The sequence below is a fragment of the Ctenocephalides felis genome, unplaced genomic scaffold (genome assembly GCF_003426905.1).
Source record: "Ctenocephalides felis isolate EL2017-DRISC unplaced genomic scaffold, ASM342690v1 CF-g0.4_SCAFFOLD_00845, whole genome shotgun sequence".
NCBI classification, from domain to species: Eukaryota; Metazoa; Arthropoda; class Insecta; order Siphonaptera; family Pulicidae; genus Ctenocephalides; species Ctenocephalides felis.
Genome location: NW_020536999.1, coordinates 55,357,085 through 55,380,471, shown reverse-complemented (window position 1 = coordinate 55,380,471; position 23,387 = coordinate 55,357,085). Strand labels below are relative to the sequence as shown.

The following is a 23,387-nucleotide window of genomic DNA, read 5'->3' as shown; positions in this document are numbered from 1 at the left end:
CGAGATGAATGAATACACAGGAAAAACAATAAGAATGAAGTCTGAAATGTGCTGAAATCTTTGCTGATCTCCCACTATATTGAACAGTAGGACTCGTAATTATATATTAAGTCAGTTTGGAGAACATACTAAAAACACTAATGATATAATCGTAAGTGGAAGGAAATTCTCAATTAATGGTGAAATTCTAGCTAGTGCAAAGGTTAATTTAGGTTTGGCTATGTCACAGGAAAAGTTTTTAAGTATTAATAATTTCATTTTGATATTACAAGAAATATTATTATCTGTGTTGTTTAATGATGATAAAGGGAATCACATTGTATAGATTTTCAGGAACTGTCAAATGACAGGCAAAGTATAATCATGATTAATGATAAAATTCTAGCTAGTGCAAAGGGATAAAACACCCTTAATGTGCACTGCTTATTGCATTTGACTATTCTGAAAGAGATGTCAATAGCTTTACTTTAAAATGTCTTATTGTAGATGCTATAAGAAAACTATTAAGTACTGTTATAATAATATCAATGATTGTTGTTTTTCTTTAAGACAATGATAATAATGACATTTTGAACAAACATTTGAATGCACATTAACAATAGCGCAGAAAAAATTCCCAAATAGAGACTGTACATCGATATTATGTAACTTTTTGTAAATCAAAATAAATATATATGTAAATATATATATATATATATATATATATATAGATATATATATATATATATATATATAATATATATATATATATATATACACATGCAGGATTTATCTATGCATGCAGGTATGAATTGTGGTTATATATGTATATGTATATATATAAATAATATATACTTTCATGTACATTTCTATTCTTTTTGTGCTCAGCTTGAAAGGCTGATATGCTAAAATGATATTACCACATATATATATATATATATATATATATATATATATATATACATTGTGGATAGCGTGTACATTTATGTACATTTTTATGCTTTTCGCACATAGTTTATATAGCTTACTAACATCTATTATAATCATATATAATGTTATATATATATATATATATATATATATATATATATATATATATATACACATTGTGGATAATGTGTATATTTATGTACATTTCTATGCTATGTGTGCATTGTTTATAGAGAGAACTATGTAGATATAATGTAGAATGTTTTTGTGAAAAATAAATGCTTCTAAAAATTTTTGTTTTTTCAATTTTTTTTTTTTTAATTTTGAATTAAAACGGTCCATATAATTTTGGTTCATTTCTATAGTATCTTTTATACGCACCCGTTCAGGCGACTAGTGCCATCTGTAGCGGGGGGCTTCAACTAACACAGGAATGTGCAACGAAATATGGCCCGAGAGAGCGATCTATATACTCTTCTTTTATCTATGGATAAGAATCTAATACTGTAGAACCTCGATACTCTTCTTTTATCTAGCCCAACACTTTGCCTCAAAATAAAAATAATTATTTTGCACTTACCTAAATCACAAAGAAAACCCTTTAATTTTAAATCTATTTAAATTGAAGAATTGAGGAAACTTGTTCAACCAAGTCTCAGACAACACAGACTGTTGGTTTCATAGATAAAAGAAGAGTTGGTTTATTTATGGTTAGTTAGTTTATTTTAAAAATATTTACAACCGAAATTAAACATAGAGCATAGAACATATATTTATATAGGCCGGTAACATAGCTTTTTGTATAAACATGCAGCAGTTAAGTTTAGTTTCCTCTCTATTTCAGGATTTTTTTTTTCAAATACATATATATATATATATATATATATATATATTAATTTGGAAATATGAACAAACAACACTCTTTTTGCACTAATTTATTAAATAATAATTTTCACAAACGTTTCGAGACTAGGTTTGTCTCATCATCAGTGTGTTATAATTAAAAAAATTTTTAAAATATGGAAATCTAAATTAGCATGTTGTGTTTTTCATTACAAGTCGTTCACTGCACGCTGCATACCACTGTCTTCGGTATTCGTATTCTCTCCTACTTGAAAACCACTTGAAATTGTAAAGTCACTCAATCAGATAGGAAAAAAAAGGATTAGGGTCCAGTTGAAAAATAGATGTCGTTAGGAGAAAAAATATTCTATGATTTTCTCCTAACGACATCTATTTTCAACTGGACCCTAATCTTTTTTTTCCTATCTGATTGAGTGACTTTACAATTTCAAGTGGTTTTCAAGTAGGAGAGAATACGAATACCGAAGACAGTGGTATGCAGCGTGCAGTGAACGACTTGTAATGAAAAACACAACATGCTAATTAGATTTCCATATTTTAAAAATTTTTAATTATAACACTGATGATGAGACAAACCTAGTCTCGAAACGTTTGTGAAAATTATTATTTAATAAATTAGTGCAAAAAGAGTGTTGTTGTTCATATTTCCAAATTAATATCTATTATCCACTCAGAATACATTTGTAATATATATATATATATATATATATATATATATATATACAGTTTAGTTTTCTTTCTGGATTGTTACTATCTGGACATATATATGCTCTTCTTTTATCTATGCCCCAATTATCCGGACCTCAGTTTACGGATTTGCGATTATCCGGACTACTAGCCTCTACAGGGTTATATGTATGTACATACCTACAATTCGAATTTTTCACGATTTATGCTGCAGTTTAGTATATGTATGTAATATAATCTAAGAAAATATATATGTACAATGATCATACATAAGAAGATGTTAATTTCTTATTAAACATTCATTGATATCTATGTATGTATTTGTTATTTTTGATAAATACACATCAATATTCTTCATACTTTGGATTATCTGGATTTTTCATTATCCGGATGCCTATCGACAACAATTAGTCCACCTAGGTTAATCGAGGTTTTGCTGTATAGTATTGCATTGGCATATTATTGAATAGACAGTATTGGAACATAATATATTCATAGATAATAAAAGTGTATAATGAAATAATACTTTGAACCCTAGGCAAAACAATAATATGCCTTCAACATAAATATATATATATATATATATATATATATATATATATATATATATATATATATTCATTGATATTATATTGCTTAAAAATGTCATCACTTCTCACTCTAACCAGGGGTATTACATATTATAATAATTTTTAACGTAATATTGTAAATCTTTCATCTTCCAATATTATAAATAATTTTAACATACTATTGCAAATATATGGTGAATAATATAAAAATATCTCAGGATATTAAATCATTTTAATATAAAATTAAAAATACAAATTAGCAACGGGAGTAAATTTATTATTTTTTAAAATACTGAATATATAATACAACAACAACATTTTAAATAAAACTATTAAAATAAAAACAAAAATAAAAACATTTTGGAATGCAATCAATTATTTACATGAATTACAATATTACAATTTCTTGAAATTAAACAATTACAAATTTATCATTATGATTTGCATGAATTAAATTATTGCCACTCAATATAATATACGTTCATGTACATTTTAATCAATAGCTTATACATTTTTAACATTGTAAAGAGTACATTATCAAAAAATTGATATACAATACTCCTTCAAACTTTGTTAACGATCTTGAGTTATGCAAAATTTTTAGAAAAGTAAATCATCATCACCTTCATCTAATATATTTGCAACATCTCTGACATCCGTTCCTTGTTCGAGCAGATCTGCTTTAGCCTTTTCGGCTTTTGATCTAGCAATCCGTTTCTTATCTTGAATTTTCTTAAGACGATAAAATTCTTCTCTTTCGAGTTCATCCAATTCAGATATAATGTATGCCAGAGTGCGCTCAATTCGAGGAATGATCACTTTAAATATAATGTTTTAACAGTTTTAACAATGTCATTTTATGTATATTTATTTTTATGTATATGAAATGTTAAAAATAGTTAAATTTGATGTTGAAATATATGATTAAATTCTTAGAGGGCGTAACATCAATTAAAAAAAATTAAAGTGGAGATTACATTTTTATTGTTCCTTTGATACTGCCAAATAGTGCAATGTTGCAATTAATAATTAGTTATAATTTTTTATTATTATGTGCTAGTTTTATTTTAATAAGATCATGTAAAAACTGTCTTTGTAATATTTTGATTGATTTAGTTAACTTAAAGATCTACAGAGGAAGTTAACTTGAAATTCAAGATGTTGATCAATGTTCATTTAGTTTTATTTTATTTTCATTACTTCCAAATTGTAAATCCACTGATATATATATTTTTTTACTTGATGTTATGCCTTCCAAAAATTTAATCATTTATATATATATTTAATAAGTTTATACCATGTTCAATTGCGTTTACTCTTCTATTTGTGATCTTGATCACTTCGTCCAAAGTAACAAAGGATGTTTGTAAAGATGCAAGTTCTACAAGTAACTTGACTGCACTTTGATAATTCTTCTTAAGTTTTGTAAGTTGTTGTCCTCCCCTTGCCAAACCAGCCAGCTCATATGTATCGGATCCATCTTGATAAGATTCAAATCTGTATGCCAATTCAAAACAACAAGTTAGTTCTAAAATAGGTTTTAGAGCTATCTAAACAATCGTAAATTTGGATTTTTTTGCTAAAGCTTCAACAAGATTTTACTTATACAATTTTGATCATTGAAAACTATTACTTACACAGGCAAAGTCACACCAGCTACATTGTCTTTCTTAGTGCGAATTTTTATTTGCGCCTTTGTTACATTCTGAAGCACAACTTGATTGAAATCTCCAGTGGCAAACTTAGCCTCAGCAAGGGAGAATGCAGCCTCTTTCATCACTTCACCCATTAAAGTTTTTGTCTAAACATATTGACACAAGTTATTTAAATAAAAATCATAATAAGCATTAGACTATTAATTAATCAAAGCAATATTTAACCCACCTCAATAATTTTATTTAAAATCATCCTGAATCGCATTTGTAAAGCATCTGCTTTCTTTTTAAGTAATCCATGACCTTTTTGAGCTCCAGCAAGCCGAGACTTCATCAACATTTGTGCTCTACAGTAATAATCGTACTTTTTAAATCCATATAGAATTATTGCATAAAAAAGTTAAAACTATTTATTTATCTGGTTATAAATATAAATTTAAATCTAATTATCCAAGTGTGTAGAATGGACATCATTATGTCTTAAATACATTTAACTTTTTTTATCTATTCGACATATTATTGATACGGAGAAACTCTAGTTTTAAGAAACTTACCCTCTAGAGGGAAAAATTGGGAGCCTGTCCTTTCCTGACATATTTGCAAAATTATTGTTTCACGCAAATTGTTCACAAAATAATTTTTAAGTCAGCTGACATTTAACACTGTATCTTGTGATTATGTACGGGGCAGTGACGCAGTAATACCAAACTAACGATTCGTCATAGTTTATTTCATGCTGCCAACAGTATCATAGTACCACAATATGTACCAGACATGTCAAATATACGGCCCGCGGGTCGTATCCGGCCTCTGGCCTAAATCGATACGGCCGCGTTCGCATTGTGTCACAGAAAACAGAATCATGTTTTTTAGACATTTTAAACTTGATTTCAATACTTATTCTCTCAACTATGTTCACACAAAACACATTTATGTACAGTAAAATATTCATATTAAATTAGATATACGAATTTAGTTGTTTAAGGGGATATTGTAGTCTAGTATAAGTATCATGTGATTTTTGAAAGGCCACAAAAACGGCAAAGAATATTTTTACTGTAGTAAAGTGAACTTAGAAAACTTCAAAAAAGAATGAATTGATTTCTCAAAACTTTTAGACTGAAATTCTTGATGATTCCTTTTCAATTTCAAGGATCCATTTCAATAACTAGTATTTTTCTAGATTCCAATTTACATAACTTTGTTATAATTGTTAAACAACCGTGCATTATATACAGATTTAAGTTAATAGGTGAATAATTCAGTTTATTGTTATTTCCCGGAATAAAAAGTTTTTTTTTGCTAAAATATCTTTTCTCCTAATTTTATGCTTTCTACGCGTATTAAGTCACTCTGAAGCGTTTGAGACCAACAATACTATGTGCATACTATGTGCGACGGCTATGCTATCTTCCTCAAAAACAGCTGCATTGATTTCAAAAATTTTCAAACCAATCAATGTAACTCGTTAAAAACTCGTGTGTTTTTCAACAATCGCCCAAACTGCGGGTTTATAATAACCACTAAGAAAACAAATTTTTTGGCCAAAAATATTGAACCAACTTTGAAAATTAAAATAAAGTTTGAAAGATATTGGTTGGAAACCTTGCTAATTAGCCTCTGATCATCCTCTGATCAAGATGGGCCGGGCAGTTTCTTCGTAATAAAACACCGACTTGGTGAGGATAGTGATAGTGCCGTGATAGTGATCATGGTTTTAAAGAACATACTAAAATATTAGGGCCCTACGACGAATGGTTCAATTATAAAAATTCAACGTTCAAAATTTGTTGAACAACCATTCATACTTAAGGATGTCTTTTAGTTTTGAGATATGAGTTTCATGTATTATTTGAAAAGCTGTAAAGAAGGCAAACGATATTTTTACTATCGTTTTTTTTTCGTAGTGGTTCATACTGAAGAGAGATTGTTTATAAATAAGTAAAAGTCAAATTGAGCCGTTTTGTTTTAGAACGAGTTTGAAGACGGTGATAGAGCCTACGGAAATTTGTTTAATTATAAAAATTCGTCGGAATTGTATATATTGGGCTGTGCTTTTAAGACATACAAGCACATATTATAATTAACACAATTACATATATTAAAGATCTGTTTGAAATATATCAATTAGAAATCGCATTTTGGCGAAAGAAACTTTATATTCGAAATAAAAAATAATTGAAAGTTTTATTTAAATACCTAAATCTCAATTATTATTGATTACGTTCATTATGATGTGCATCGAAAAGTTTATACAATCTTGCTTAAGGCAAAATACCACTTACGCTAGTTTATTTTCAATCCGGCCCGCGTATGAATTCAAGCATACTCTTCTTTTATCTATGAATTCAAGATTTAATATATGGCTCGCTGCAGAGTTGAGTTTGACACCCCTGATATATACATAATATGTTGTGCACATACAAAGCCTTAATTTTTGCACATCCTAGACAATATAATTAATATTACAATATTATATATTGTCTAGATCATAAATAGAAATTATTATATTACCTAGGATAAAGAGCATTTTCCACAGCAGAATGCAAAACCTAAAATATAATATTTTCATATGCACTTAAAACGTAAAAAACGACTCTCAGACCGGATGCATTTTAATTCGCTGGATTTCTGGTTAAAACGAGGTGCACTTTTGATTTGCCGATGGTCGCGCAAAAACTAAAAAACGTGAATCCTTATCCATAGATAAATAAGAATTGTTATCGAGTTACATCAGATGGCTTTTTAATTTTTAAAATCGATGTGAACGTTTTTGAGAAAACGTCGATTTGAGGTCAAAAATCGTCTCACATACCCATATACATTTATTTTCTCTACAAACAAAAACTTTTCCTTCAAGAAGTTAATAAAAAAAAAACAATCATTATGTATACATTGATTATATGTTTGATATTATATTGATATTTATATATTGATTGATATAAAGGCTGCATTTTGAGACATTGGTTTGTCCCATCATCATTGATTTTTTTTTATTACAGATGAATAAAAATATAACTTAGTGAATTATATATGAACTGTAAATACGCCATCAAACATATTACAATTAGTTGAATAATAGTGAAATTATAACTATGAATAATTATTAACCATATATGTGAAACATCCAATATATTGAATATATTCAACTAAAACTATATTTTCATTCAATTATTTATTAAATAATAAAATAAATAATTAAATAATAAAAATAATATATTTCATTATATTTTTGAGTTAATGTTATATAAAATAAATATCTTGATTCATATATTAATTTCATTTGCATAAAATAAATTAATCAGCTTAACTATTGACACTTCTTTCCAATAAAAACAGTATCTTTAAGATAACAAACACTTTCAGAAGAGAGAATATTTTCGACAATATCTCTTTGTCCCAATAATGATGCCAAACGATAACGATCAGCAATCGAATTTAGACATCCAACCACACATCTGAGTGACTGAATCATTTGTTTAGTTATTCTAGTTTCCTTCTGAAATCTATAAAAAAAATATAATATAAAAATGAAATACAAACTATTAAAAAAAAAATAATAAACTCACCTCATTGCTAATTCTGAAGCTATATTTTCCGTTATTTTGAAATATTTATTGTAGGAATTTAAATATTGCATATCACCATTTATTATACAATGTTCATATAGTGCAGAAACCCAATTAACAGTGTAGTCATAGGCTCGTTGAAGTATAATTGCTTGATGAAAACTGTAATTAATTAATTCCCATAAGTTTATAATTGAAAAAAATAAAAACTTGGAGAAACATAATGCTATTTAAATAAATGTAAACATATATTTATCAAAATTTACCACTAAAGGGAGAATTGAAAATGAAAACGTAGCATAATGTTGCCTACATTTACATTACCTCAATACTTTATTAACAACATAAGGAATTTGTTCTGGTTTTAATTGTAAAATGCATATAACACTTGGCCCCTTACTAGCAGCAGGTGTCTTATTCAGTAAATCAATTTGACATGCTACAAGTTCTGCTTTGGCCGCTGACTTCATTGCTAGTGAAAGTTTATTTTGCTGGAAAAAAATATTATTAACAAGAGTACACTATAGATATCAAAATTCACATTTATGAGTATGCGGAGTTAATTCACCTGTACATAATATTCGGAGCTATGACTATATGTGTTCATAGCCCGAATTAAGCAATCTCGAATTTCAGCTGTATTCTCTAATAATACAAAGGGTGGACACTTAACTGGAAAATCTTTAAAATTCAAATCATTGCTTGTCATATCCAGCATGGAAATATTAATCATTCTTCTTATAATTTCAGTAGCCTCAATATTCAGAAGCTCAGCTACTTCACTATGCATTTGGAAATGCAATGCAACTAATCTTTTAAGTTCGGAATCTTGGGGCCAATATGTTTTTAAAAACTCTAAAAGAGCCATTTTTAAATCATTTTTTTTAGAATCATGCTGTTTCAAGATGTAGTTGAATTGACTCAAAAGAAATTCAAATTGATGGTTGGATTTTATAATATCAAATATATAAGTCATTTCTGTATATCTTGAAATTCCAGTTAATAGTTTAACCATTAATCCCCAACTTTTAGTTTGGAGCAATTGTGAACATAGCATATGTGCTCTACCTAAGATTAATGAAATTCCTTCAATATTACAATCCTTTGTGAAACTATCATGCGCATATATCAAAATGTCCACACATACTGTATTTATATCTATAATTGTAAGCTTTTTAGTGTTTTCTAATGCTTTGGCAACTTTTGCTTGTGTTTCAGTTATATTTCCTTTATCTTTTCTATTTGCAGCCGAACTATTAATTATCTGTTGTATCGAGGATTGATATTTTAGCAACTCATTTCCAATATCACTTGGATTGGGACAAAGTTCCAAGAAAAGATGAAAATCAACACTTAAGTTATAGCCCCACAGTGTTGCTACATTAAAGTTTGATACATCTCTTTTGGTTTTAACATTTATACTTTGTAAGATTGCTTTGAATATTTCATATGCCAAAAATTCAGCTATCTATAAAAATCATTTTTTTAAATATATATCAACTGACTGTTAAATAAGTAAATCTCTCATATAAAATAATTGTGTTAAGTTCATAAAATAAAAAAAAATAAGTTGTTAAAATATGGATACTTTGCTATACCTGTAATGATGTAAATCCACTAGCGCCTATAATATCACTTATAACAACCAGTTTATTCAAACAATTGCCATTAATAGCTTGTTTTAATAAGTTCAAAACATCATTCTCCCTTAATATATCTAAATAGTTTACATCCATATGCATTGCTGCTCTATAACACATTACAATTCTTTGTCCAGAGAAACGCCCAGCTTTCAAACGAGCTGCCAAAGCTTCAATGGTACATAATGTATCTTGCTTTTCCCGGGATGGTATTTCAATATAGTCAGAAAACATTGAACTTGCAAAGCTACTGTTGGGACTACCACATACTAAAAAAATTAAAACAAGAATCAAATTAGAAGCAATAATAGCATTCTTACTTAAATGCTTTGATGTAGTAACAATCGCAAGTAAAATATTTATTGAATTCTCTACAATTAAGCATGTATAATGGTAACATAGACAATACAATGGATAACTATAAATATATTCAGAACATAATTAGTTTTTATAGTTTGAAAAGACATAAAAAATTTTATGTGCAAATACTTACAAAACAAATTTCTTATTTACATTAGAAAACATAAAAGCTCATATACTGGAATTTCATATATTATGTGTTTAGTGATTTAGTGTCCCATGCTGATATAAAAATGCTCCAGTTAAAACAATTCATTAAATAAAAATTTGAAAAATGGTAAACATTTTAATCCAGAGTAATATCTACAATAAATAACTTAAAAATCAATGCAAGAAAAAGCATGTAATGCAATGTACATACCAGAGTTGCTTGAAGAAATTTTAGATTTCAAAGTACGTTTCCCAAATTGCCCACTTGCTGTTCGTACACATTTACTTTGTAACAAAGTCATTCGTTGTGCCGGTGTCATTTGGTATGGACTTAATGAACTTTCAGCTAAAGCCATTATTGTGATCAACAATTGCAATTCAGAGTGTGAAAACATAAACATCATTTGAATTCTCAAGGCTGTAATAAAATCTCCTAAATCGAGCAACATGGATATTAATTTGAATAAGTTATTAGATTGTTCTGTGCTTAATGGATAATCAGATATTGTCAAATTATTGATACATGCTTTTATCTTTAATTCATCAATTGAATTATGTAATATTACTGGTGTATTGTTAAAATCTGATAGTTTAGATGAGTATAACATAACATCATCTGGATTTTCAATATCAATATAATTAATCCACATCTTCTTCTCAATCTCATCCATATTTTTTGAATTACTTTCTACAGAGTTTTCCGAAATCAATGCTAAATGATATAAAATATATCTTAGTTTGGGATTATTTGAATTCTCAGCAAACTCTAAAAATAAACTTGTAGCATTTTTATTGACCAATTTCGAGTCATTGAATATTTTATTACAATCCAACCAGTAATTCATATAATTAGAGACATCCGTAAGAAGATTATTGCATCTATACTTCATATGAGCAATAATAATATCATCTGTATTAATGTTTGTGATTTCAGCAAACTTAAATGCATTTTCAAAATAATGGCCATTAATTAACTGTTTTAAGCATCTGCTGTATTCATTCTGTATTATTTCTTCATTATTTGATAACAATATAGATGAAATGTTTAAATTAACATTTGTGTGATACAAACATTGTAATATATTTAACAAATCATCAAAATTTACATCCGTGTCAATATTCTTTGTTAATTTTGACTCAGAGAGGCATTTTAGAAAGGCTTTACAATGATAAAATGACATAAAATTATAACTTAAAGCTATGCAACAAAGGTCAATAGCTTTGTTTATAAGCCATCTTCTATCCTCAAATATACTATTTATAGTCAAATGAGGTATAATATGTAAATGCATAGTGATATTTTTGAAAGCCACTAATAAATTGGTAATATCGCATCCAATCTCATTGTTTACAATCACTCGCACTAAAATATTAGTGAAGAAAGCAAAACAACTGCTCTGAAAATATTAATCAAGATAATAAGAATTAGAGTGTCTGGGAAATAAATATATAAATGCAATATATGCAACATACTCACAGGCACAAATATTAGTAAACTTTCATTTAACTGTGTTACAAATCCTTCTATCACACAGAAATTTATCAATGAGGAAATATCTTCAGGTGAAATGTTTAGCAACGTCTCACCATTATCTAAATTTATATAACCTGTAGCACTACACAACCAGGTATACCAACAAAGTATTAAATGTTCAGGCTAAAAATTAAACACATTGCTATAGTGTTAAATATTTGTTAATTGAAGTTAATGATATATAAATAAATTATTAATTTAGATTTAGTTATTAAATCGATCTTAATACCAAATTAATAATAAATAAATAAATATTTTAAATTGCTCGATAAAGTAGTGTCCCAAAATATAATCATATAAATATAATTATAGTTTTATGTTTAATCGGCATTCAAAATCACTGAATTGGGTGACAAATACTACTAAACCAATTTAAAACTAGTAGTGTATGACATCGTGCCTTAAGGCAAATTGCTGGAACTTTTCATATTGTATATATATATATATATATATATATATATATATATATATATGTGTGTGTGTGTGTGTGTAAAGCAATATTTACCCTGTAACAAGCAGCAATAACAGCTAATATTGGATTTCCTTTGTGACTTGTACAAATATTTAGTAAAACTTCGCCGGAATTGTCATAATTATAAGCATTTTGAATAAGGTTCCAAAAATTAGTAGGTTTCTTTGAATCCTCATGAACATTTGATTTCTGCTGATAATTAAATAATACATACATACTATATACATACTATATATATATATATATATATATATATATATATATATACAAATAAATAATGCTATGATAATGTTATAGGCGCTCCGCATAATACAAAGTTGTTTGAATGCAAGTTTGCATGAATATCCTACACCCACTTACAATTTTTTTGAATTTATACAAATAATCAAACCGTGTAAAGCGCCCATCAATTTTAAAATCAACTTACTTCTAATTTATTTTCCAGAGCAGCAGCCAAATGAGTTTGTAATGCATAATTATTAAAATATTTAGTTGCTTCAGAAACTTGCTCTTGCACAAAGAGATAAATCTGAGCAAATAATAAAAACCAGATCCATTTATCAATTTTTGCAGAAAATATGAGAAAAGAATTAGTCATTCTAATATTATGTAATACACAAATATTATATGTAGTTTTCCATTGAGAGATAATGTTTATAAATGATTGATTTGCGCAATTCATATTTGTTCTTTCTATGAGTGAAAGAAATTCTACAAGATTTGCATCCGAAGTAATGTTCTCTAATAATTTTGTTATATGATTTATATCAAATACTTTTCCTTCATGATATGTTAATTTCAGACTTTCATTTCGGATGAAATGTGCTGCATTAATATAGTTTCGAAGATTGCAGCAATCCATACCTAAAATAATCATAAATGAAATGCCTGAACAAAAAACTTCAATGTCATTCCAATTTTTCATGATTAATTTATAGGTAACATTAGAAGCACCATCAGATGAAAAGCACATGTTTTTCTCGTCTAATAATCCATTAGCATATAAAGATATCGCAAAACAAGGAGCACAACTTTTTATATAATAATCATAAGTTAATTTTGCTTTATGGCCAAATTTTTTTGTTAAGTGGATGTTATCAAAATTTACATCACTTTCTTCAATTTTGATTAATTGAATATCACAGTGTTCTTGAAGTATGTCATTTAATAATATATCACTATGAAAAACTTTTTTATTTTCATGATGTAATGCTAAAAAATGTTTTAAATGAGGAAGTTTTTCCACCACTTGTTTTTCAACATTTTCACTAGAAGTATCTAAAATTTTTTGAGAAAATGTAGTAGACAAATTCTTGGTTTTGTCAAATAAAATTGTGGCTATGTAGACATAAGGGTTTTCAATTAGATATTGATTTATATTATTGCCAGCTAAATAATTAGATGCATAGTTAATACACTTTAGTATTATGGATTCATCATTTGGACTTTGAATAAGATCCAAAAATGTGATTGATACATTAATCCAGTGCTCCTTATCAATTGTGGAGATATTATGTATGAAATCATTATAAAATAAACGAGAACTCATACATTTTGTTATCACAGTTTTCAACTCTTTAGATTCACAATAATCAACTAACAGCTTGAAAAAGTGATCTGAAGATATATTTGAAGATTTTTGTTTAAAAATATCACTGATTGTACTAGAGCCTCTATTTCTAGATAATCTACGTAAAAGAAGAACTATATTTTTTCTTTCTACTTCAATAAAGTATCCAAATGTCGTCATATAATCATAAAGTTCCTCCTTTGTGAAGTCCATGCAAGGGAAGCATGCAATCCTAGAGATCATATTATCAGTGATTTCCCAAGACTGAAATAATTCATGGAAATCAACTACATCTGTTGCTTCAGTATATGGATATTTACATTTTGTAAAAAATGTGAATAACCAAGATTTTAGATATTTAATATTATTGCTTTGTAGTAAATCTTCCCACGATGTTTCTGCATCAAGAAAAACAGTTAACCTGAAATCTGTAAGATCAAAATATAAAAATATTTTAAAATATAAAAATGTATATATATATATATATATATATATATATATATATATAGTAGAACCTCGATTAACCGGACCTCGGTTATATGATTATCCGAACCAACTGCGACAGAGCTATATGTATGTACATACCTACAATTTGAATTTTTGCACGATTTATGCTGCAATTTAGTATATTTATGTAATATAAACTAAGAAAATATATATGTACAATTGTACATACAGGAAAGGAATTGTTAATTTGTTATGAAACATTGATTTTCGTTGATATCTATGTATGCATTTGCTATTTTTGATAAATACACATCAATATTCTTCATACATTGGATTATCCAGATTTTCGATTATCTGGATGACAATTAGTCCGGTTAATAGAGGTTCTATATCGAGGATATAAATACATTTTATATTTATATATATATATATATATATATATATATATATTTAAAAATAATTATGAGTATAAAGCGATTTTCAGAACTTACCAAGACAATTGTAATATAATCTAGCTGCAATTTTTGATTTCCATATTTTACTTTGTTTTTGTATATCTTGAACTGTGTAATTTTTTGTTTCTTCTAATGTAATTAGTTCAGTCTTTAATAAATCATTCTCCAAAATTATTATTTCCAGTTGTTGATTATTTAACAAATAACTTTCCAGAGAATTCAATAAATAAAAATGATGTAGAAAATTATTTATGTTGTCTTGAATTTCATCTATTTCTGATTTCACACAAACGCTTAGATAGTCTGAAACTGTTTTAATTGTTTTTCTGTCTTTTACCTCAATGGCTATCACCAATAACTGTGTGATAACATCAATTTTAGTATTCTCAAGTATTTGTACAGTGATTGTTATTTCTCCTGCAGATAAAAGTTGAATCACCCAAGCAGTGACCTTTGGATCAAACAAAACAAATAAGAAAGAATTATTATAATAGTTGCATTCTATTGCGTTTACCTCAGCCTTATACCACTTCTCAACTTCATCCAAATCCCAACTTCTTCGAGCTGCAATAAATATTTGTGCCAAATTTATTTGTGTCCCTAATTCTGCTGATATCCTAACGATTTCTCTATCATTCAATAAGCACCATCCTTTCCAAGTCTGAACATCATTGGTACTCAGCACTAATCCTCTAGGAAGTGGAATTGAATTCATTTTCACAAAAACTATTGTCACAAAATTCTATGGAATGTATGCATATCACATAAGCACATTATCACAATTTATTTATCTTAATTCTAATATTTGGCTAGCATATCACAAATGTATTGCTTTTGATTCTGTAAGGTAACAAACAAGTCCACGAACTGTCACTGTTATTATTAAATTGTCTCTCGGCTGTCACTTGGCATTTGGTATGCTTCGGGCAGCTTCGGGCAGCTTCGGGTGGTTTAATAGCAACGCAACAAACCGCCTGGCCCCTAGACAATATAATAACATGCCTGGCCCGCCTGTTCAGATTTTGGATTTTGGCATAATATGAATTTTGCGGAAGATTCTCATATTATTGAGTTGTGGAATCACAACTCATCGATTTAAAATAATATTTTAACAATGTTAATGCGGATAATTAAATTTTTTGTGCTATTATTAATTTCCCGATGGAGAAGTTTGTTTTCATCAAAAAATACGATTCGTGCCTAGACAATATAATAATAAATAAAACAATATAATAATAAAAATCAATTATGTGTGCGTGTATGTGAACAAATTTTTTGCCGTAAATCGACGTTTTCTCAAAAAACGGCTGAACCGATTTTAAAAATTTAAAAGCCATTCGATGTATCTCGATGACTCGATGAGAACTATTGTCTGTCAGTTTTGTGCGACGATCGGCCAGGCGGTTTCTTTGTAAATCGCAGAAAAGTGGAAAAATTTTCGTCCACGTTTTTGCCCGCAATTCTGAATCGATTTTGAAAATTCAAAAATTGAGAATCACGCTGATTAGTTTTTGGTAGAGATCGGCTGGGCCGTTTTCTTGTAATAAAGTGTTAAAAAAAATTAGTCGACGATTTTTATGATTTTTATTTGACGGTAGATACCATAGTCTTCTAGATCATACTTAAATATTATGGCCCTACGACAACTCGTTTAACTTTAAAAATTCGTCAAAGTTTGCAAAAATTAGTATCGTTTCTTTGGCATTTTGAGACCTTTCATCGACGTTTGCTCAAAAACGTCTGAACCGATTTCAGAAATTTAAAAGCCATTTGATGTATCTTAATGAGGATTATCGTTTCTCAGTTTTGTGCAACGATCGGCCGAGACGTTTCTTTATAATTTGGAAAAAAGTGTTAAACTTCTCGTCCACATTTAAGCTCATCAAAACTGTTCTAAAGATACTATTTGGGAATGATACTGGAAATGAGTAGTTTTTTTGACGTTTGTTAAAACGAAAATTAGACAATTTAGTTTGTATAACGATAGAGTACTTGGTCTGACTTGGTCTTAATAAACAAACTAAACCATTAAAGTCGTACGGAAACTGATTGATTTTTGAAAATTTGCTTTTAAAAAATACTCAGAGTTAACATGTTCGTTGCTTTTAATCACTCATAAATTGATCTATTTTTTATTGATTAAGTCGATTATTTACACATATCGTGAAGCTCATGTAAATTGCCTCAAGGCAAAATACCAAATAGTTTATCAATTGTGGGCGTTAATTATTTAGCAGTGACATCTACACTCTACATTCATCATCTTCAAAATCTACCTGTCACATTCCAAAATTAAGATTTGTTAAAAAGTAAAAGTAAACAAATAACTTTATAACAATTGACTTAAATCATACATCGAAATCTTGAAATATATAATCAATATATTGTCTAGGGCTTGAATGTTCTAATATAATATAATATCTGAATTAATGTGAAGGCCAAAAATGTAGATTTCCTTCAGACAAATATAATTAAAAAATTGTCTTTATTATTACTGATGCAACTTTTTATAAAAATAATAAATAATTATACTAAACAATAATTCAATGTAAGTTTGGTGGAAGTTCTACAAAATTTAACCATTGAATATAACTTTATGTCCGACCAATATGACTTGTGAAATAATGATGTTTGACGATTTTCAAAATATGAAAATGCTAGATTCTAAAGGACGTTTTGAAAAACCTCAGAATTGCATTCCTCAAAAGTGTGAAACTTGTGCAAAGAAAACTCAGGATTTATTGATTCATATGCAATCTCATATTGAGACAACGCAACAATGTAAAATATGTTTTACAACATTTTTTAATTTTTCTGCTTTATCATCACATTTTAAAACACATGTTAAGAAGAGTTTATTTCAATGCCCTTTATGTGGCGATGTATTTTCTGAATCTTTACATCTTATTCGACATGTGATATTTCATATTCCAAATTTTGAAACACAATCAGCGAATGATGCTACTTCACAATTTTTGTATGATGATAATGTGAATGCAAATGATATTAGTGAAAGAGAAAATAATTTGGGAGTAGATATTGAAGAAGCACAAATATCTGAATTGAATGACAGTTTATTATTGACTTCAAACAAATGTGTTGCAAATATAAATTTAAACAACACATATCCAGATAGTATATCAGTCTCCATCAGTAACAAGTCTCCATGTATAAATACATCAGAAATAAATATTGATAAAATTGTAAGCAATGTAGACACTGAATGTAAAGACAATTATATTGCTTCATTAGAGAAAATTGAAGAAAATATCATTCCTCAAAATTATGAACTTGACAACCAAAAATTACAGAATGTTGATTTACCTTCAGTTGAAAATTCACTATCACCTATTACAGAAAACCAGAATAAGTTGTCAAAGAAAGTAAAGAAAAAACGAAATATTTTTTGTGAAATATGCAAAAAATCATTCAAAGAGGCAGGTGCCCTAACAGTTCATTTGAGAACGCATACAGGAGAAAAACCTTTTACATGTAAATTGTGTGCAAAATCTTTTAGTGACCAAAGTAATCTCTCAGCACACATGCGTGTCCACACAGGTAATTTAAAAAACAACTAAAAAACTGTTGAATATAATAAGCATCATTACAGAACTCAGGTTGAACTATTTTCAACTAGCTATTATATACAATTATTGACAACTATATATTTCACCATATACATATATATATATATATATATATATATATATATATATATATATATATACATGTTGTGTGTGTATACATGTGTGTTATAATTAAAAAAATTTTAAAATATGGAAATCTAAATTAGCATTTTGTGTTTTTCAAGTGGGAGAGAATACGAATACCGAAGACCGTTGGTATTAAAAGAGCAGCGTGCAGTGAACGACTTGTAATGAAAAACACAAAATGCTAATTTAGATTTCCATATTTTAAAATTTTTTTAATTATAACACACTGATGATGAGACAAACCTAGTCTCGAAACGTTTGTGAAAATTATTATTTAATAAATTAGTGCAAGAAGAGTGTTGTTTGTTCATATTTCCAAATTAATATATATATATATATATATATATATATATATATATATATATTAACAAAGTCTAGTAATCAGGCATAACATCAATAAAAAACCTGAATTTCTTTCAAAAATTTATTTTACATCCATATGTTTGGCTATAGCCATCATTTAGTTATTAATAAAAAAGTTATAATTATAAATAAAAAGAGTTAATAGTACTTACAATTAGTTTAATAATCCATGGTATCAGTATATTTGATGTTGAGATATATGAGTAAGTTCTTGTGGGGTGATACATCAAAGAATAAAAAAGCAAAGATTTATAAATTAATCTAAATAATTAATTAATTAATAATGATGACATTAAATTGAATGTCGAAACGTTTGGAAATAAAGATTAATTTATAAATCTTTGCTTTTTATTCTTTGATGTATCGCCCCACAAGAACTTACTCATATATATATATATATATATATATATATATATATATAAATTGTATTAATTGTATAAATATATATATATATTTTAAAATTATATTTACAGGTATAAAACTTCATAAATGCAATATATGCGATAGAAGCTTTGGCCGAGCAACACACCTTAAAAATCATTTAAGAACTCATACTGGTGAACGTCCATTTAAGTGTGAGATATGCAGCAAATCATTTGCTTCACCTGATACATTATCAATGCATAAAAGGATTCATACTGGAGAACGTCCTCACCTTTGCACTCAGTGCGGTAAAACCTTCAGACAACCAGATAGTTTCATAAAGCATATGAGAGCTCATTCGGGAATGCGGCCACATAAATGTGAAACATGTAATAGAACTTTCTCAGAAAAAAGCGCTTTAAAAATTCATTTAAAAACTCATACTGATAATCAACCAGTAAGTTGTACCGTGTGTGGTAAAAAATATAAGTATTTTAACACCTTGAGCATGCATATGAGAACTCATACAGGTGATAGCCCTTTTAAGTGTAAGATTTGCTGTAAATCATTTATACTCGCAAGAACATTATCTGATCATATGAGATCTCATACAGGTGAACGACCATTTCATTGCAATATTTGTGGCAGGAGTTTTGTTCACAATAGTGCTCTTTGGGCTCATTTACGAGTTCATTCCGGAGAACATCCTTATAAATGTGATATTTGTGATAAGACTTTCAATCAATCAAGTAACTTAAAAGTTCACAAGAGAGTTCATACTGGGGAACATCCTTATAAATGTGATGTATGTGATAAGGCCTTTACCCAGTCTAGCAACTTGACTGTTCATAAAAAGATTCATATGGAAGAGCAAGTAGTTCAGAAGTGCAATTTCTGTGGAAAATGTTTTAATAGTGCTAAAACCCTAAATAAGCATATACAAGAACATGATCAGAAAGGAAAATAAATCATACGAAAAAGAATGTGAATCTCAAGGTTTTACTCATACTAAATTATTTCTCACTCATTTCATATTTTCATATACGTATTTAATTTTATAAAGTTTAATCTGTAATATATGCATATATGAATTTATTGAGTTCTCTGGATGCACTTTTGGGCACATTATATTTTATTTTATTTTTAAATGTTTGAATGTTGAAATCATTTTCATGAAATTAGTTTTGAAGAACTGGAACGTGATTTATAGGATATCAATAATAAAATATTAAAATATTCTCAAGACATTATTTAGTTTTTTTGCGTTTAGATAAACCTAGATTAAACTAGTTGGTTTGGTATTTAGCCTTAAGGCAAGTTACATGAACTTCCCGATATGTGTAAATAATCGACTTAATCAAAAAAAAAAATGTGTAAATAATATACTTCATCAATCCTACTTTAAAAAAAAACGATAATAATTTTAGCAAAGTTTGACGAATTTTTAAAATTAAACTACTTGTCGTAAGGCCGTAATATTACAGTAAAGTAAGTTCTATAAGACCATGATGTATATCGCCAAAAAAAGTTCCATGAAAATCGGCTTAAATTTTTTTTTCAACAATTAATTACAAGAAAACGGCTCGGTAGATTTTCACCTAAAATTAATCAGTACCATTCCCAACTAATATATTTCGAACAGTTTTTGATTTTTTAAAATCGGTTCGGTAGGATGAGCTTAAATGTGGACGAAAAGTTTAACACTTTTTTTCAAATTATAAAGAAACGGCTTGGCAGATCGTCGCACAAAACTGACAAACGATAGTCCTCACCGAAATACATCAAATTGCTTTTAAATTTTTAAAATCGGCTCAGGCGTTTTTGAGAAAACGGCGATCAAAGGTCTAATTTTGGCAAATGCCAAAAAAACGATACCAATTTTTGCAAACTTTGACGAATTTTTAAAGTTAATTTTGAACCAGTTGTCGTAGGGCCGTAATATTTTAGTATGATATAGAAGACTATGGTATCTACCGTCAAAAAAATAATCATAAAAATCGTCGAAATTTTTTTTAAAAAACTTTATTACAAGAAAACGGCCCCGCCGATATCTGCCAAAAACTAATCAGGTCGATTCCCAATATTTTTCGAACGATTTTTGAATTTTCAAAATCGATTCAGAACTGCGGGCTAAAACGTGGACGAAAAACTTTTCACTTCTCTGCTATTTACGAAAAAACGGCTTGGCCGAACGTCGCACAAAACTGACAAACAATAGTCCTCATCGAGATACTTCGAATGGCTTTTAAATTTTTGAAATCGGTCCAGCCGTTTTTGAGAAAACGGCGATTTACGGCAAAAAATCTGTTGGTGCGCACGCACACACACACACACACACATTTTCCAAATTTGGTCTCATTCGATTCAGAATGGCCTGAAACGTCGAGAATACATAAAATTAGCGAATCGGATTTTTTGATGAAAACATAAACTTCTCCTTCGGGAAGTTAAAAAATCATTCATCGAATAAATAGGGTGCATGCTGCATAGGACAATTATTGTTTTTAACACTTTGAAGACTGCATGGCCACCGGTGGCACACAACACAATTACATTAATGGACCACTTGCCCTCCGGTAGGCACACGATATGGGTTATCTGGAAGATCATTTTTGATGCGGTCCCCACGTGTAAAGCACGATTTTTGATGCGCTCTTTTACTTGTTAAATCAAAACTGTTATATATAATCAGTAGGAAATCTCTTCATCGATTTTTAATATCACCACATTCCAACAAGAGAGAGCATTCCCCATTGATAACTTAATTAATGAGCCCACCCAAGTTGCTAAATTATGCATTCTTTATCTTTTATTTTGCTCATTATTATTATGTCTGGGAAATTTGATCCTTGTATTCATATGCTTTCCCAGCAACTACTGCATCATATGCTTACTCAGCACCACTACATCATTGTTTGTTTCCTAAAGCTCAAATGACCAGCTCACTCAATACTTGTTTTTAGATGTTATTGGTATCCATATGTTTATCACTTGAAACTTCACTGCTCACATCAAAGCACTGTATAAAATTACCGACAACAAATTCAAAACCTTTCTTTTGTAGCATTCACATGGTAAATATTGCCACAGTTTTTATAAACATCCACTCCTGGAGAGTAGTGAAAAAAGGAAAATATTTAAAAAATGTAATAACATTTTACATATTTTTCTTTTTTAATGCTTCATTTTTTAAGAAAAAGTACATAAACCATTCATTTATAATTTTTTTCAATATTCTGTAATCATCATCAATTTTGTTATTTTATATTCATTATGTTATTATTGTTCTTGACAGAAGAACCTGATGATGGAACGTACCTAGTTCCGAAACGTCTACAAAAAAATATATCTACAAAAAAAACTTATAGTTTTTTATTTATTGGATTAATTGTTTAGAAAAGAAACCCTTATCATATCAATAAAATATCTCTTAAATATATGTATATATGTATATATATTTACAATAAAATATCTATCTTCTATATATATAAAAATAAGTCGGGTTTTCCTTCTTGACGAAATAACTCCAGAACGCACAAACCGATTTCGACAATTTGGCATTCATTGGAAAGGTCTCGGGCTCCGCAAGGTTTATAGTTAAAAAAATTAGTGGTGCATGGCATCGTGCCCTAATGCAAATTGCTGGAACTTCACGCACCGTAATTAAAAATTCGAGTAATGAAAATAATCAACAATTGTTTAAAATAATTTCAAATAGATTATCTACATATATATATAAAAATAAGTCGGGTTTTCCTTCCTGACGATAAAACTCCAGAACGCACAAACCGATTTCGACAATTTTGCATTCGTTGCAAAGGTCTCGGGCCCCGCAAGGTTTATAGCTAAGAAAATTAGTTGTGCATGGCATCGTGCCTTAATGCAAGCTACTGGAACTTCACGCACCGTAATTAAAAATTCGAGTAATTACATTAGTGAGAGTTATCAGAATTATGCTTGGTTGTCAACGAGCAATTCTTGCCGCAAAGAATAATGATGTACACGCACTGAATTGCACCATTCAACAAAAAATTGCTGGCGATTTGGTGACATACTAATGATTCCGA

The 23,387-nt window shown here is 28.5% G+C and overlaps 3 protein-coding genes and 1 long non-coding RNA gene across 4 annotated transcripts; 1 reads left to right on the top strand and 3 right to left on the bottom strand.

Annotated features, from left to right (window-relative positions):
* Positions 1 to 3,285: 3,285 nt before the first annotated feature.
* LOC113374205 (V-type proton ATPase subunit D 1) lies at positions 3,286 to 5,379 on the bottom strand. Its single transcript, XM_026614391.1, has 5 exons — positions 5,239 to 5,379; positions 4,914 to 5,031; positions 4,667 to 4,830; positions 4,327 to 4,526; positions 3,286 to 3,847 (listed from the first exon to the last, which is right to left on the bottom strand). The coding sequence occupies exons 1-5, from the start codon at positions 5,277 to 5,279 to the stop codon at positions 3,630 to 3,632; spliced, it is 741 nt and encodes a 246-aa protein (XP_026470176.1). The 5' UTR covers positions 5,280 to 5,379; the 3' UTR covers positions 3,286 to 3,629.
* A 2,615-nt stretch (positions 5,380 to 7,994) lies between these two features.
* Positions 7,995 to 15,749, bottom strand: LOC113386000 (spatacsin-like). The gene is made up of 12 exons (XM_026623818.1): positions 15,396 to 15,749; positions 14,918 to 15,332; positions 13,656 to 14,407; positions 12,837 to 12,938; positions 12,443 to 12,598; positions 11,881 to 12,060; positions 10,615 to 11,800; positions 9,852 to 10,162; positions 8,822 to 9,721; positions 8,578 to 8,744; positions 8,254 to 8,415; positions 7,995 to 8,190 (listed from the first exon to the last, which is right to left on the bottom strand). The coding sequence occupies exons 1-12, from the start codon at positions 15,594 to 15,596 to the stop codon at positions 7,995 to 7,997; spliced, it is 4,728 nt and encodes a 1,575-aa protein (XP_026479603.1). The 5' UTR covers positions 15,597 to 15,749.
* On the bottom strand, positions 11,894 to 12,999 carry LOC113363172. Its single transcript, XR_003365866.1, has 3 exons — positions 12,837 to 12,999; positions 12,443 to 12,598; positions 11,894 to 12,060 (listed from the first exon to the last, which is right to left on the bottom strand). It is a non-coding gene; the product is annotated as an uncharacterized LOC113363172 (long non-coding RNA).
* Positions 15,750 to 17,463: 1,714 nt separating the features above from the next.
* On the top strand, positions 17,464 to 20,331 carry LOC113375549 (zinc finger protein 2 homolog). The gene is made up of 2 exons (XM_026615485.1): positions 17,464 to 18,439; positions 19,431 to 20,331. Exons 1-2 carry the CDS (start codon positions 17,491 to 17,493, stop codon positions 20,285 to 20,287), a joined length of 1,806 nt encoding a protein of 601 aa, XP_026471270.1. The 5' UTR covers positions 17,464 to 17,490; the 3' UTR covers positions 20,288 to 20,331.
* The last annotated feature ends 3,056 nt before the right edge of the window (positions 20,332 to 23,387 follow it).

Excerpts from the sequence above, each read along its gene's own strand:
- LOC113374205 (XM_026614391.1), bottom strand. The coding sequence starts at position 5,279 with ATGTCAGGAAAGGACAGGCTCCCAATTTTTCCCTCTAGAGG. Across the intron at positions 5,032-5,238 it reads CCAATTTTTCCCTCTAGAGG|AGCACAAATGTTGATGAAGT; the intron begins GTAAGTTTCTTA and ends TTATTACTGTAG. Across the intron at positions 4,527-4,666 it reads GCTGGTGTGACTTTGCCTGT|ATTTGAATCTTATCAAGATG; the intron begins GTAAGTAATAGT and ends ATTGGCATACAG.
- LOC113375549 (XM_026615485.1), top strand. The coding sequence starts at position 17,491 with ATGACTTGTGAAATAATGATGTTTGACGATTTTCAAAATATGAAAATG. Across the intron at positions 18,440-19,430 it reads ACACATGCGTGTCCACACAG|GTATAAAACTTCATAAATGC; the intron begins GTAATTTAAAAA and ends TTATATTTACAG.
- LOC113386000 (XM_026623818.1), bottom strand. The coding sequence starts at position 15,596 with ATGAATTCAATTCCACTTCCTAGAGGATTAGTGCTGAGTACCAATGAT. Across the intron at positions 12,939-13,655 it reads AAAATGTTGAAAAACAAGTG|ATTTATCTCTTTGTGCAAGA; the intron begins GTGGAAAAACTT and ends TTATTTGCTCAG. Across the intron at positions 12,599-12,836 it reads CTCTGGAAAATAAATTAGAA|AAATCAAATGTTCATGAGGA; the intron begins GTAAGTTGATTT and ends AATTATCAGCAG.